Source organism: Primulina tabacum, chromosome 11 (genome assembly GCF_025594145.1).
Source record: "Primulina tabacum isolate GXHZ01 chromosome 11, ASM2559414v2, whole genome shotgun sequence".
Classification (NCBI taxonomy): domain Eukaryota; kingdom Viridiplantae; phylum Streptophyta; class Magnoliopsida; order Lamiales; family Gesneriaceae; genus Primulina; species Primulina tabacum.
This window is the reverse complement of record NC_134560.1, coordinates 38,290,293-38,306,063: the sequence shown is the minus strand read 5'-3', so window position 1 is coordinate 38,306,063 and position 15,771 is coordinate 38,290,293. Positions and strand designations below refer to the sequence as shown.

The 15,771-nt window shown below is 35.2% G+C and overlaps 2 protein-coding genes and 1 pseudogene across 2 annotated transcripts in view; all 3 read right to left on the bottom strand.

Annotated features, from left to right (window-relative positions):
* Positions 1–6,523: 6,523 nt before the first annotated feature.
* LOC142518537 (uncharacterized) lies at positions 6,524–11,206 on the bottom strand. Its single transcript, XM_075621327.1, has 10 exons — positions 10,976–11,206; positions 9,890–9,957; positions 9,142–9,167; positions 8,781–8,871; positions 8,415–8,510; positions 8,110–8,178; positions 7,848–7,906; positions 7,649–7,771; positions 6,997–7,068; positions 6,524–6,920 (listed from the first exon to the last, which is right to left on the bottom strand). The coding sequence occupies exons 1-10, from the start codon at positions 11,066–11,068 to the stop codon at positions 6,856–6,858; spliced, it is 762 nt and encodes a 253-aa protein (XP_075477442.1). The 5' UTR covers positions 11,069–11,206; the 3' UTR covers positions 6,524–6,855.
* A 311-nt stretch (positions 11,207–11,517) lies between these two features.
* Positions 11,518–13,725, bottom strand: LOC142519277 (uncharacterized; annotated as a pseudogene).
* A 789-nt stretch (positions 13,726–14,514) lies between these two features.
* LOC142519346 (protein TIC 21, chloroplastic-like) overlaps positions 14,515–15,771 on the bottom strand; it is a 3,214-nt gene continuing 1,957 nt past the window's right edge. Inside the window, exons 3-4 of the mRNA XM_075622336.1 lie at positions 15,074–15,277; positions 14,515–14,825 (exon numbers count right to left, since the gene is read on the bottom strand). Of these exons, the coding sequence (XP_075478451.1) occupies positions 14,712–14,825; positions 15,074–15,277 (318 nt within the window). The 3' untranslated portion in view covers positions 14,515–14,711. The remainder of the gene's footprint in view (positions 14,826–15,073; positions 15,278–15,771) is intronic.

The following is a 15,771-nucleotide window of genomic DNA, read 5'->3' as shown; positions in this document are numbered from 1 at the left end:
GATCCGTGAAGGAACTTTTGCAACGTGCGACTATGGCATTTGGAAAAATATGATGCAATACAACCAGTTAAAGCCACCAATATTTGATCTGAGCTCCATACCCAACTCGTAGCCAATCTGGATTGGCTATGGGGGAAATGATGTGGCAGATGTTGCTGATGTCCAGCACACTCTCAAGGAATTGAAATCGAAACCGAATGTGCTTTATCTTGAAAACTACGGCCATATAGATTTCCTTTTGAGCACAAAATCAGACGGAGACATACACCTATATGGTTTCATTTTTCAACTCCCTTGGAACATTTAGCATTTATTGACTTCTTTCTACTATTGCATACGTATTGAACTACATTTTCAGAATTATGGACTTGTGTTGTACATATCTATACTTAGCCTTGAGACGTTTATCGACATAAACGATGTAAATGAATATTATCGCAGCTTATGGAGCCAGTTTATACGTTCAACGTGCATGTTTTACTGCAGCTTATGAAAGTATTGCCACTGCACCTTCGTGAAGACCTTATTTTCATGCTTTTTGTTCCGGTTAAAGGATCCCCTTCGCCATAATTCGTTCGATCCGAGGAACTGGAGTTCTTTGTCATGTATTGCCTACAAGCTTTGGATAATATGGTCGTGATCAGATTGAGCCTATGGAGGTCCGTAAACAGGACTTGTTGAAAAGAAGCAATTTACCAAGTATGATCAGTTGTTTATTTTTTTTATTATTAAAAAAAATATTTATAACTTTTATTGTTTGCCTTTTGACAGAAAATAAGTCGTCTTTTCTTTGAATTCTTGGCGCATGTCGCGCTTAGACCTATCAGTTCAATTTTGTGATGGAGAGGGGAATTTAGCCTAGGCTATCACACAAGTCACAACTCTTGTAAATTTTTTAAACATTATTTATTTTATATAGAGTTTTACGTTTAAAAGCATATGTACAAATTACCAACTTTTGTAAGATATTTTATGCTTAATTTTAAAAACATCGGATTTCAAAAGATAATTTTTTTTACATAAAGTTTTACTTTTTTAAAAAAATTTGTACATAAATACAATTTACTTTCAACACTCCATTTACTCTAAATTGCAATACTTGTCTACTCCCATCACCTATGAATGTGGAACTTTAGATGACTTCTCAAAATCTTGTAGGCCATGAAATTAATTTGACAAACAAATAGTAGAATTAGGTCCAATTATGGATCCAAGATCTTCATTGGTTTAAACCCAAGTTTTTGGAGTGGGTTTGGTTTTACTCCCAAAAGTGGCAAAACTTTCTTGAATTGACGCCAACTATCAATTGTGGATTGAGACCTAACATACGGATTGATGTTCTTTGCACTTAATTTACTCATTTCCTACCCATTTTGTTTGCTTTGCCAAGTAAAAATTATATCATACTAATACAAGTAAACAAGGAAATTAACTTCACGCTTTCTATTTAATAAGTTGGGTTATGGGTTTTTCTATACTAAATGGATTCGAGAAGGAATTAAAGATATTTTAGACGAGTAAAACTTGTTAGCACCACCATGTTCTTTTGCGTTCCTTGGGAAGAAAATTCCCCTAACATCTTCATTCTCGATCTCAAACAATCCCAAACATATGGGATGAGTCATCATGAGATGAACGATGAAATGATGAATGACATGATGAAAAGAAAAAAAGAAAAATTATTTTTTAACTTCAATTTATAAACATAACCCGTCATGTATGAGATGATGCAAGAATGTTGAATATTCATACTCACATAAAACTATGAATATTTGCAATCTTAAGATACATTAAGATTATTGTTCTTATATATTGGGGTTGTTGTCGAGTATGGTTAATTCATTTTGGGTATTGTCAATTTTAATATAATCATTTAAAGGAATCATTATTATTTTAAATGGGTTCATGGTATCTGCGACCAATGACGAAGTCATATTTTCATTTTTTTCTGGACTAGAATTTTCTAAGCTCGGGTTGAGTTAGTATTGGCAAATTGATTTCCCAAGCTATTGAGGAATTAGACTAAATTTTATGTATAAAAAATAGAAAAAAAAAAATATAAGCCACCCGATTATGAAGATTCTGTCTATCACATAACTTAGGTAAAAGACACTTCTCTTTTGTCTTTAATTTTCCCAATTCCATATATTTGGTTTTCGTATCAAATTCATTTAATGTATTTCATGGCTACAGTCTAAGGTCTGCATCATACTTTGCTTACCTCCTAATTGATTAAATTACTAAAAAAATGCTAAATAATTTCATTAGATGATCATATTATTATTAAAATTGCATTTTCTTGCATTGGAACTTGCTGATTTTAATAACACTTAATTATATTTATCTTTTATTTATATTGAATGCTCATCTTAGATTAATTTCTTGACAGCTTCTTGGTTACAAGTATTAGCAGACTTTGTATTGTTAAATTTAAAATTCCACGCCATATTTAAAGTTATTATCCCTTCAAAAATTTAAAAATTAATTGTACCATGTATAAATTTACAAACACGCAACACGTGCAATCGGATACTAGTAATAATTATTTAAATGGTGGTGCAGTTTAATTTGATTTGTGATACCCCAAGGAATGGACCCATCAATATCTGGCCTAAACTTCCGGCCCATCCCTAACACAGGTAGAGGGTCCATGACAGGCCCATATATTCTTCTATAAATACCAGGTTTGAAGTATTGTTTTTCAGCAACACCTTTAGCTGCTCTCCCCATATATCTTCAGTCTTTGACTTGAGCGTTGGAAGGGCTACGTCGGGACACCCTCTCGGCCTCCTTCTAACGATTTTCTTCGTGATTTCAGGCTCAGGGCAAATTCGAAACCTGCGTCTGGACTAGTGACACTTGCTGGAATCAGACTCCAAATTTTCAGTGAGTATCAATTTGGATTAATATAAATTGAAATGCTTGAAGTCAAACGATCAACATCAGTAGCAACAATTTCAAATCTATAAATTCATGCACAAAATCATGGAAATTCACGTTCTAAAGAGAGAGAAAAAATTCCCTGAAAAATAATCGGAATGGCGAAATCATACAAAACATTCACCTATTTTCTTCTTTTTTGTCTCATAATAATTATTTTAAAGCCCGATACCTACCATGCTGAGGCCCGGCTTGTTTTCAAGAAATCATTATGGGTTGGACAGCTGGTGTCGAAGAAGGGGGCAAATACTTCTTGTCCTGGGCTGAGCCCATCAGAAGGGCATGGGCTGAATGATCCGATGAACAGTTTTGTTCGGGCAAAAAGCTCAGGCCCAAGCGCTCCTGGAGATGGACATAGACTTGTGCATGGTAAGAGTCGTTCCGCCCATATAAGCCCGGCCCACTAACGAAATAAAAGCATATTCCCTATTGGGATTTGGGATGTTTTTTAGTTTTCAATATATTTATTGTACGGATGTAAATTAATCAAGTTATTTTTGAGTTACTCGAAACTCGATTAGTTGAAAGTTCGTTTAACGAGACTCATAAAGATATACGAATAAAAATCAAGTTTTATAACATGAATAAATTTTTTTTTAAAGATGAACTAATCTGGAACTAAATCGGAACATCCCGAAATACAATATTTAGAAGCCACAAAGAATATCACAATTACAGTTAAACGGTGTCAGAAAAAGACATAGCATAGCGAGGGCCGCTTTCAGGGCCAAGACACTGAAGAGGACCAAGCTTGTCGAGAGGAGTAAGCACCATCCGAACAACATCCAATGAATCCGAGAAAATGCAGGCATTAACCAATCCAAGACGCACTGCAAAAAAACATACCACTTCTTAATGCCATCAACTCCCCACCGGTTACAGAAACTAGATATCTAATAGGACTCGCTACCGCACCACAAATCTGCCCCTGCGAATCTCGCACCGCTATCCCAACACTAAATCTGTTACTCTTGCTGTCAAATCATGCATCCACATCCAATCTGAAATGGTTTGAGGTTGGAGGAATCCACTGTTGTTCTGGCAGCAAAGGGTAACTGGAAACACTGTCACACTTCAGTCAATGCATTACCCGCTTACCATTCTTGTCATTCCACAAAAATTTGGCACACAACTGTTTCAAATCCTGGCAAAGGGTAACTAGAAGTTTAAAGCATGACATCCCATAAGACAGAATCACTTGTCACACTGATTTAATCAAGACCTCTCTTCCCTCATAGAGAAGAATTTAGTGGACCATCTCTTATTTTTTGCTTCACCCTCTCACGTAAAAATCCAAATTGTAATCTTTTTTTTTTTTGCACAAGGAAAGAGTCGATAACCCCAAATAAATTCCGTGCTCCTTAACCACAAAAACCGAAAGAACACCCACAATTTTTGCTGATGTATGAGGTGATGTTGTCAGACTAAATGTGAGTGATGATTCATCAAAATGCAACGACGAACATTGACACCATATCCTCCCTGGTAACTCGGAAGAAAATCAAGCTATCATCTGCAGAGAATAAATGAGATATGGTCGGACAAGTGTTTGCCACTTTAAATCCCCTAAATAATTTTCGTTCAACCGCTTTGGTCAATAGATGAGAAAAGCCTTGAGAACATAGCACGAGCAAATATGGTGACAGTGGTCGACGATTGTATAGCGCCAAAATGGAATGATTGATTCGACATAATATGAGACTGGCGTAATGCATCTCATTATCAAATTAACCCATTGCTCATCAAAACCCAATTTAAGCATCATTTTTTGAAGAAAATCCATTCGATTTGATTGCATGCTTTGCTCATATCTAGTTTGAGAACTGCATATCCTGTTTTTGCCTTCATATTATTCTGTATCCTATGCATACACTCAATCACATTGTCAAGAACTAACCTACCTGGGATACATGCACTTTGAAAAGAATTAATATAATCTGATTAAGAATTGGTCTAAACTGGTTAGTTATTGACTGTGACACTATGTTATAGCAGGTATTACAAAGAATGATTGGTCCGAAGACATTGACTCTTTAACCTTGTGAATAACAGAATAAGTGTAATGAGTGTATCATTTGATTATGGAGAATTGACAAGGTAGATTTCATCATATCTTTATCAATTATCGTTCATAACTTTTGATAGAAAAGAGCAGTAAAACCATTCGGCCCTGGAGCTTTAGATGGATGCATATCAAACACTGGTCTCCGGACTTCATCTTCAGTAAATGTGGCACAGAGCACGACATTCATTTGATCTCCCACCACCATATATGTGAATTCAAGCACTGCCTCGATATCCATCGTGGTTGGATTAGAAGAGGAAAATAAATTACAAAAATATTCTTTGATAATACCAGCCAAACTATTTATAACAGTACATCAGTCACCTCCCACATTCATAAGACCTCTAATAACATTATTATGGCGGCGCTGAGATGCTTTCACATGGAAGAAGTTGGTATGACGATCCCGTGCTGTAGCCAATTAACGCGGGCTCGCTCGTTGGTTCCAGTGAATCTCCTCTTGTTTTTCGATTTGTTTTTCGACCTCTTTAATGTGCGAAAAATTATTTTTAATCTCCCGAGAGTTCATAATCAGATCCAGCTTCTTACAAAGATCGCTGATTTTCCGACCCAGTTGATCAAACCTAGTGCCAGCCCGTGATTTGAGAGCATCACTGCATTGAGATAGACGATCAGGCAAACCGGTGTTCCCCTAAAAACTAGTCAATTCTAATTTAAAAAATCTGTAAAATCCTCCTCCAGAAGCTACTTGTGTTCAAATATAAATCTTCTCGGACCTTTCTTAAGTTTTTGGAAGAATCCTGGCTTCATGTCAAGTGGTCGATGACCTGATCCAAAGTTTGCTAAATTCTCTGCCTCTGCAGAAGTCTTGATCAGACTTAAAAGTTGAACTTTCTTGAATGAAATCGAGGTGTATTTCGATTATTTATTTGTAGGGGTGTTGATTTAATTCTGAGTCCAACTTTAATTTTGTTTTTTATAAGTGTCGAAGTGTGTTTGGGTACGTACCTTGAAAACAAAATACATATGCAACGAAGAACAAAGAGATTTTGAGTTCATTTGCTTCGGACTAATTGGTTCCTTCTTATTCATACTATATTGAAGAAAACTCCATACAAAGTCGGGAATTACACCTCGTGATTTAATTATTTGTCCCAAAATATGATCGCAATTGCTTATAGTTCATATGACACCACGATCTCAAGTTTAGGACAAAGTTTTAATTCAAACAAAATTATAACCAATAAACTCATCCACCAGTTCAAAAAAAAAAGACCACAATAATAGATGTTTGCCCATACCATCTTACTAATGGATCCATCAATCCAAATTATCTATCCATCATCAAAATTTTGACACAAGACAAAAGATGACTTTGTGAAATTTTTGAAACTTCAGATTATATATTTGATTTTGAAACACAAACCAAACCAAAACATGAGTTTGGCTTCGATTTCAGTTCACGGTTCAAGTGGAACTGTGATAGGTGGTGACATCCATTAGATGCACCGCGGAGTTTAACCTACCAACATCACAATTCACAACTGATCTCTAGGCTTACTCTGGGGAACCTCATATGCTTTTATAGAACTTCAAGCCGTAAAAGAAACTCAGTATTTGAGACTCTAATCTAAAGCCCGTTTGGCATATACATGAGATAAGAATTGCAAGCAAAATTCCTATGATAACAACAGTTCATATTCCCTATGCCCAATCACACTCGCAGTAGGACAAAAAAAGGTTAACTATTACGTACTCGTTCTTTGTCAAATCGCAGCTCTTTTCCATCTCCTCGTTAAAAACCAGTACATGAACTTACAGATCAACCATCCTCGTGTTCGTGGAATCTTCTTGGTCATGTGTAGCGTCTGAGATGTTGTTAGATAAATCTAGTGCGACTGGCTAAAGTACATGTTCATGAAATATCTCGATGGATTGAATCCACTTAAAATTACTGCAAAAATGTAAAATATCCATCTATTTGTTGAATAACTTGAAAACATATTGGAATATAGTGTGAGGATGCTTACAGATGGGGAAGAATACAAGGACGATGCCAATTGGATATAGAAACAAAGTGGTCCTCTCCAAGAAGGGTAATACTGCATTAGGATAGACAAATTATGCGTTAAACTTCAAAAAACCCTTCCATGGTACCAGTTTTCTATATTATCAAAACTTTGTGAGATATGTGGGAATACAATAGAATGAAATATATTTGTGAATACATTAAACTTCATCGCACTAATAATTAAAAAAATAATCAAACTGACTCATCCATAAGAAGCTTGTTAACACTTATTATTCCGAAGAAAGCTTGAGTTGGTTGCATATATTGTCCTACTTTTAAACGGGAGACCATTCTCTGCAAACCAGAAGATTTGCAAAATTAGACGAGTTCATAGCATAACATGTTATTTATGTGGAAATGACTCGGTATTTTTCTTTACAAACTCTGAATTTAATGAGCTGAGAGAAGTTTATGCAAAGCCCTTAATCTGTTGGACACTTCACGAACGTCATTATAGCCTAAAGTGGAACTTTGACAAAATATGGAACAAAAAACTTGATGAGGTTCATAGCCTAGTTCGAGGGTGAGAGACAAAAGGACATGATATGAAATGACAGTCATTATTCATTACCCAAATGAAAAAAAACAGCTAATTGGTAAACTCATCTCACCATCATAACCCAAATAATTTAGGTAATGGTAGTAGGAAGTTCCCACCATGAAGAGCAAATTTGATAGTAACACCGGAACAAAACCATGAGCCAGTAGAAGAGGTGATATAAAATAATGAACGACTGCAAAATTCAAAGACATCAGTAAATATATTATCGAAGAAAACCACAAGATAAGGCGCATTTATTTTATGCATACCGTATAGCAGCACGAACATAGGGAAGAAAGAGTTGAGGTGTACATCAAAAGAATACAACCTTCACAAAGTCGGGTCAACATAAAGTTAGCAAGAAAATTAAAGGGTTCTTAGCACAAAAACATCCTACAAATTCAGGTATGAGGCATCATTTACTAACATAAGAAGAAAACAATGCTATCAGATACACAGAAACTAAAGAAACGCAGACTAACTCATATATACAATAATACAAGAGATTAGCAAAAGCAGATCAGAACTTGCCATTCCACCCGTTGTTCAACCACGTGGCTGTTTAGAGCTTCTTCTCGAAGATAATTGTTAGTCAAGAGCCTGGACAAAATTTGACAAATAAAATTTCATCACCTTGTCAAACAAAACTCTATCATCTATGAAAACTGTCAACAATTCTGAACTAGCTGACAAAGATCTGATGAGTGAAACTTAAATTACGACCAAGCATTTTCATAGAAATGTAGCTCCTCAAAAAGTAATAAAATTAAATCAAGAAAATAGAAATATGCAATAATAAGAAAAACTACTCTACCCATATTCATATTTTTCCTTACCAAAAACAAGTTGCCAAAATTGCGCCTATCACAAGGAAATGGAAAAGCAATACTGAAATAACCACAAAAACAGTGTGTCCTGCACTATGATCATACCTGAAATAAACGATATATGTCAAACAAAAGCATTAGAATACACATGAAGTATTGTATTGCAAGAGGTGAAAAGAACACAACACCCAGAGTTTCATTTGAAGAACTGACGATATTGGAATCATTTAAAAGAACATCATGTTAAATATCGAACCTTAGGTGCAATATAATTTATTCATTTTAACATCAAAAATAAATCTACTTGCTAATAATGTCAACTATACGAGGACTTTACACAAGTTTGTTCAAAACCAAGATCATGAGTGCACTTACGCAGCACAATAACCCATAGTAGCAACTGACAAAAGAAGACTAAATATCACTACAAATGCAGGATCATCACGTGCCCATTGGTTCTTTGTTTCTACATGACACAAAAATGGAAAAGTATTAATAACACCTACAGCTTAAAACCAGTTGAATTAAAAATTATCTTGCTTGACAAAATGGAGTGTATAATTTTAAAAAATATCAAAAAAATTAGTAAGAAACCATTCCATATGAAACCATTCATTCAGCAGAAAAATTACATCAACTGCAAAAATTAACGCCCACAAATGAAATATGATGATCTCAGAGAAATGTTGGTTTCATAAGAAGTATAATATGATGCCAAGTAAAAAAACTAACTTACGCTTGTGATACTTGGTGTGTTGATATCTGCATTCATTGAACAGTTTCACATGCAAAATGAACAAAATTATAAATCAGAAATATAAAATTAATAAGCAAGGGACTACTAAAGTTTCCTGGTGCTTTATTAAGCTACCATAGACTATTATACTACCAGGAATTCTCAAATTATACCAATACACAGCTGCTTACATTAACAAAATCTTCTTACCTCTCCAAATATGACAACCCGTCACAGTAAAATTATATGACTTATGAATGTGTATAAACTCTCTCTCTATTTATATGGAAATCTGAGGTGTTTATTTCAGTGAAAAGATGTTTCTACGCATATATCTAACATGAAACTGATGAAATTCGCTTTGAAGTAAACCATATCACGAATACAGAATTAATAGCTTGTTTACTTTTAACTAATCATGGAAAAAATAAGTAAAAACCTTTGCCAATTATGTTAAATGAGAGGCTTAATGGATTAGCTTTTAATTGGTTGACAAGGTACTTACACTTCTCAGACTATTTACCTATATTCACATATCACAATTATAAAGAGACGGGTCCAAATAAAGTCAAGATGCATTAGAATTAAATTCAGGTGACCTTAAGAGCCCTTTTAGAAGTTTCTCAATATACATTGCATCTTATAAAGGTAAGTAAGTGCCAACACAAACTAAATATTATAAATAACAAATATCAATTTAAATGATTATGGAACACCAACAGCCATCTGTGGAAAGATAGAAACTTACACGACTTTTGGAGAAGTGCATAGATGAAGCATTTGCCAGAAAGTATATTCAATATCCATTTGTTGCCACTACATAGCCATCCAAAAAAAATGTCACTGATTAAATCAAAAAGAGGCATTTATAGACTATAAATAGTCAACTATAGACAGCCAAAAGTATCAGCAGGCTTCTGAAAATGTTAATGTAAAAAATAAAAATAAAAATGAAGCAAATTCCATGGCCAAAAGAAATTGATTTGATAATGGGCACAACATATTCGAGGTTAAATCAAGACACCACAGCTAAGACAAAAGTTTCAAAAGCAATATTCAAAATTCACCCACAAAGTAAGCAAAGACTTAGCAATCAGATACCCAATTAAAAAACCAAATACACACATGTATACTTGAAGTGTATTTCCAACTCATTAAAAAAATTAATGTTTAGATGGTGTAACACCACAATAAAGAGCCTGTGCATTAGTTAACCAGAGATTATTTTCCAATTTATGTCCCTCATCCCACAACACAGCCTTGACTTCCCATGATGGCCTTTGAATCATAATTTAGTCTCAAATAAGTTGGTTTTAGGGTTCTGAATAGTAACTACATTACAAGGACTATTGAGGATAGCATGGAGGGATGATCATGTGAGTAGCTGTAGAACTTCCAATAAATCAATATGGAACAGGCTGTATCGAAATGAAATATGAAGAAGAACAATTTTCATTAAGAAAAGTACATTAATTTGTATTTAAATAATAAAGTAAGGAATCATTGTGAATGTTCCGCAGCATTACAACGAAACTGAAATAGCGGCAGAACAAGATGTTCCAGCTCAAGTCCCCAAAATTCCAACTTCAAGCGCAAAAGAACTCCCATCACCTCAACTAGTAGAAATAAAACGAACTGAAAACAGAAACGATACACATAACCTTTCACATTTGCTCCTCTATTAACTCGATCAAACTCGGGTCCTTCACCCACATGATAATGACAGGCGGGGAAAGCAAAATAACCGAATCAAGCCACAAATTCCTCACAACAAGGTAAATGTCACCACCAAAGATCAAGATCAGATCTGCAAAATGTTTGGTCCAAAAATTACCTTGACTATTCTGCGGAGGTACTGGGGTAGGACCGAATTGGGTCGGGCATGAGCACCCGAGCGCCCCTTCGCCGATGAAGAGGTGGGCAGCATCTTCTTCTTCACTATTTTCTTCCCTTGTGTTTTTTGATCGGTTTACAGCAAGTTTTGGTGTTGGGAATTCATGGATGCAGAGATCTCTCTCTTCAATTTCTGGTTGAATGGAATACGCACTGCAATACGGATTGGGCTTCAGCTGGAGTAAATAATAACAGGCCCATTAGGGGTGAAGTCTTGGATTAATTTATTTTTAGGGAAAATTAAAATATTTTAAAAAAATTATTCGAGATGATTATCCATGCACACATGAACATGTATTCATTATTAAATTCAATTTATTTACATTTAAATTGATTTAGTTAGGCAAGTTTTCATGGAAGTTGTTCCAATGGTTGCAAAAGGGTTATCCAATGATACAAAAAGCCTCGTACGTTTTCTTATGATGTGATTGTGACCCCTTGCAATAATTAGATCAAGGTCAAATAAATCTAAAACATGAATGATGCGCACAAAGGTTTTTTTCCCCATTTGGGAAATTTTGATCAAATCAACAAAGATATACATTCAACTTGCAATATGAAACCAACTAATCTTGGGTCCAATACAACTTGTTTCCCTTGATCAGATGTCCTAACTTACACAACATTGACGCAACACCATCAACCTACAATTCATAGCAAACTACCTTTCTTCTTTTTATTATTGGTTAGCTCGTTTGGGTTCGGAGCCTAAGCATCAGACTTATCTTTCCTTGCCTCTAAGTTTCATCATTATCTGAATCTCCATCCTCGTCTGATGATTGCTCATTCGGATGCTCTTCTCCACCTTCATTCAGTTGGCTCTTTTTCCCTTTCTTTCTCTGTTTCTTCTTCTGACGTTTTAAACGTTTCTTCAGTGTACGTTCCTCTGCAGCCTTTAATCTTTCCTCTCTTCTCTGGTTGAATTCTGAGATTTCTTTCCTTTTCTGGTAGTCGACGTCCATCCTTGCTAGCCGATCTTGTTCCTTCGCCTCATTTGTCGATACTGTCACCATCAATAACCCAACAAAAAAATTTAAATATTTGTAATTATAATTTAGTGAAAGGGGATGAGTATAACAAGATAACGTTGTACAAGATAAACTATAGTCAATGGTTTCTGTTTTTCATCTTAAGATTCGCTCTGTTTTTTCGTACTAACTCCAATTTGCCTCCGCCTTTTCTTAAGAAAAATAATTCTCTATTATTTCCCATACAATAGATCATTCCACGTAAATCAAATCATAGTTTTGAAGAAATCAAAAAGACATGTCGAAACAAGACAATAGTTTCCAAGTTTTTGCATTGATAAACATGGAAATTTGCTATATTCCCTCTAGTTTAGTTTCCTTGCTTCAGATGATACCCTGTATGAACCCACTTGAAACTGCTAGCTATATCAACTTAGTTGAAAACAAATTAATCGAACCAACATGGTGAATATTGCCTATGCAGCCAACGTTCCAAAAAGCGAAATTCATCAAAGCTTAAGCTTGAAGTGAATAAAACACAACGATTTGGCCATCATCGTGAAAAAAGCATTCAACCAATAAGTATCATGGTATATAGTGGTATATACTCTGGTTACCTTCACTGTTTTCAGCAGACAAAATCAATCCAAATTTTGTTTGATAAAGCTTCTGAATAACCAAGACAAACAAGCTCCAAGGCTATGACTCACTACAGAGAGGCATGAACTCCAAACACTTTTCAGTTCAGAAGTTGCATTTTATTGTTTTCATTCAAATTCTGAAATGTTTGATAAAGATTTTTCTTGAAAGTGTAGTATAGAAATGTGTTTTAGGAAGTAGCGCTTTTGTACATACAAATAGGGTCGGTAGTTACACTTTGTACAGAACAATCTTTTACATTTTCTAATTAACAGAAAAGATGGAGCTTTTCATAGCAATTTGCTTGCTCTGTTCTTCTCGATTTTAACAATTTTAAATAGCAATTACCAGCAGGTTCCTATGTTTATCATGAATAAAAGTGCACAATATGAACCTCCACCATTGTAGAAGAAACTTAGCCATGCCCAACAACAGTCTAATGGCTGTATACTTGAGATTGAGTAGGTCAATCTGCAACTACCTTCTGAAAGAGAAATATCTCATCGATGACTCGGAATATTACTTAAAAGATAAACTTTTTAATCAAACACAACGATGAAAATTGCATAACACAAATCCTTTATATGGCCTTGGGATTACGTTTCTTCGAAATTATGGTGATTAATTAGTGGTGGTTACAATGTACATATCATATCAATTGCAGAAACTAGTGGCATCCACTACCTGATGGAAATCACCCGATCCTGAACCGGCAGAACTTCCTGAGGTGTTGTTGACGCGAACTGGAACACATTCAATAATGCGGCGTAGCTTAATTTCGAGATCCTCGTCTTCTGGCGCAGCTACAGGCGGTGTGTACTCTACTAAAGCAGATGATGACGAAGAAGAAGGTGGAGGCCGTGGAGGAAGCGAAGAAACCGCCTTCTCCGCAACTGGAACCACCTGATAATTTCCGGCAGCTATGGAAGCCGGCCTGCCTGACGAAGACGACATTTTCCGGAAGTCACTACAAACCCATAAACCCTAGATTCTGGATCTTGGATAGTTGATTTGGTATCGATTCCTGAGAAAGAACACTGAATCATTTGATGATGGGCTTCAGGGCCCTAACCCGAAAGCCCGGATCATACCAAATTAATATATTATCTTATTACATAATCCCATTCAAAAACGGTTGTTATATTTAATTTAATTCTAATTACAACTAAAACGGTTACATAAATTGATAATTTCAAACATTTTTTTAATTTAATTACGAAAATGTTACAACTCTTTTTTTTTTCTTTTTGATGGATATTTATTTTTAAAAAAACCATTATTTTTGTATTTTTTTATTTTATCATTTTTTTTTCTTTCTTGGTTTTTGGTTAAAAAAACATAACGCACACACCCGAGTACCAGTTAGTATTAAAATATCGGTAAAAACTTGTGTGAGACAATCTCATGAGTCGTTTTTTCTGTGACGGATATCTTATTTGGGTCATCCATGAAAAATTATTAATTTTTATACTAAGAGTATTATTTTTTATTGTAAATATCAGTAAGATTGATCAGTTTCACAAATAAAGATTCGTGAGACCATCTAACACAAAACCTACTCTAAAATATATAAATATATTATGACACGATTTTTTATTTTTTTGTTTTAGCTACAATGTCCACAAAATTTGATTTAGAATTAAAATTGCTAATATAAATAATATTCATAAATAAATTATATATAAAATGAATATCTCATTATGATTCAATTTAAAGTAGGAGAAATGGCAACTTTGTTCGGAAATTTCAAATGTAACCATGTTATTAGGTGCAATTTACTAGGTGTTTATTTAACATTGAAAAAGAGTAATCAAACTACATTTACTGGACTTGCTCAATGCAGCAAAAGCATAATAATTACGAACTTAAAATGGAAAATATAAAAAGATTTCCTTTTTCCAAATGCTGGCTATGTGATGCACATTTAGCAAGCACGAATTCAACGTAAAAGGGTCCACCTATGAAAAGATTCAGGCTCGAGGTTGGATACAATTTCTTAGGCCAAATACCAACCATCGAAATGGCTTGTGAACTTCATTTTCAACGGTTTTTCTGAGCATACCAAATACCTCATGCAAGCTTAGGACTCGGAGCACTTTCTGAAGGTGGCAATGTGACGGATCGCAGTAGCTCCAACGAGCTTATCAGTCCTAGAAAATGTGAGAGTATAGTATTTGCAGATGCCTGTAAAACAAGCAAATGTAATGAGAAGATAACCGACTTACAAGCCAAGGTCACAAGGATGATTCTAGTAGGAGCCAATCCTCTCGTACCCCTCGAGAAGAAAATTTCAAGTTTCAGTGTAGTATTTCTCAAATCCATTTTTCAAACCCATATCCCAACCAACCTAATTTCCTAGCTCTTTCTGTAAGCATCCCAACACTTTTGACATAAAATGCATAAATCAGATGATCATTAAGTCTGAAGGATACCTGCACCAAGAAAACATCCAAGGCAAGAACTGGACTACTCCCAGGAGCGGAACCTTGGTAATAAGGATTAGCTGAGGTTGTAAGAGCTTTGGCCACCAACAAACCTACAGTTGCCTGCATGCCAAGTATTGCCGCACCCATGCCCAAGAGATTTATGACGATACCATTTTTCAGACTTCTTACAACATCCTCTCGAGGAGGCGCCTAAAAGAAATTCAGCTTGCAATAAGTTGGCAGGACAATAACCAGCGCACTGAGTAAGTTTATACCAAATGGACTGATATATTGAGTTTCTTTTATTGGTGTATCTTGGAATTCGAAAGATGGGACAAAAATAGATGGGGGTGAGGAAGGGCAACTGAATTGATTTTGAGGGGGTGAGAGTGACACTATCAAATTTTAGAAGTAACAAACAAACCATTAAAAAATTTATTTTAAGAGGGGCAACTGTCCCCAACCCCCTGTTGGGTCCACTCATGGTCAGTTCATGGACGGGGCTACCAAGTTATAAATTATAGTGGGCTAGGGAAGCTCTGCAAGTATTTGAACTTAGTTTGATAGTGGTTAGTGGGAGAACAAGTCCTAGCACAGGCTGTTGGCTAGAGACAAAGCTCCACTTGGTTCATCAAGTTTGCGTAGTGATTGAACTAAAATTGAGGCCAAGTCCAGGATTACAATGGTTCATGTTAACCAAGGCA

Excerpts from the sequence above, each read along its gene's own strand:
- LOC142518537 (XM_075621327.1), bottom strand. The coding sequence starts at position 11,068 with ATGCTGCCCACCTCTTCATCGGCGAAGGGGCGCTCGGGTGCTCATGCC. Across the intron at positions 8,511-8,780 it reads ACTATGGGTTATTGTGCTGC|GTATGATCATAGTGCAGGAC; the intron begins GTAAGTGCACTC and ends CGTTTATTTCAG. Across the intron at positions 6,921-6,996 it reads CCTTGTATTCTTCCCCATCT|TAATTTTAAGTGGATTCAAT; the intron begins GTAAGCATCCTC and ends ACATTTTTGCAG.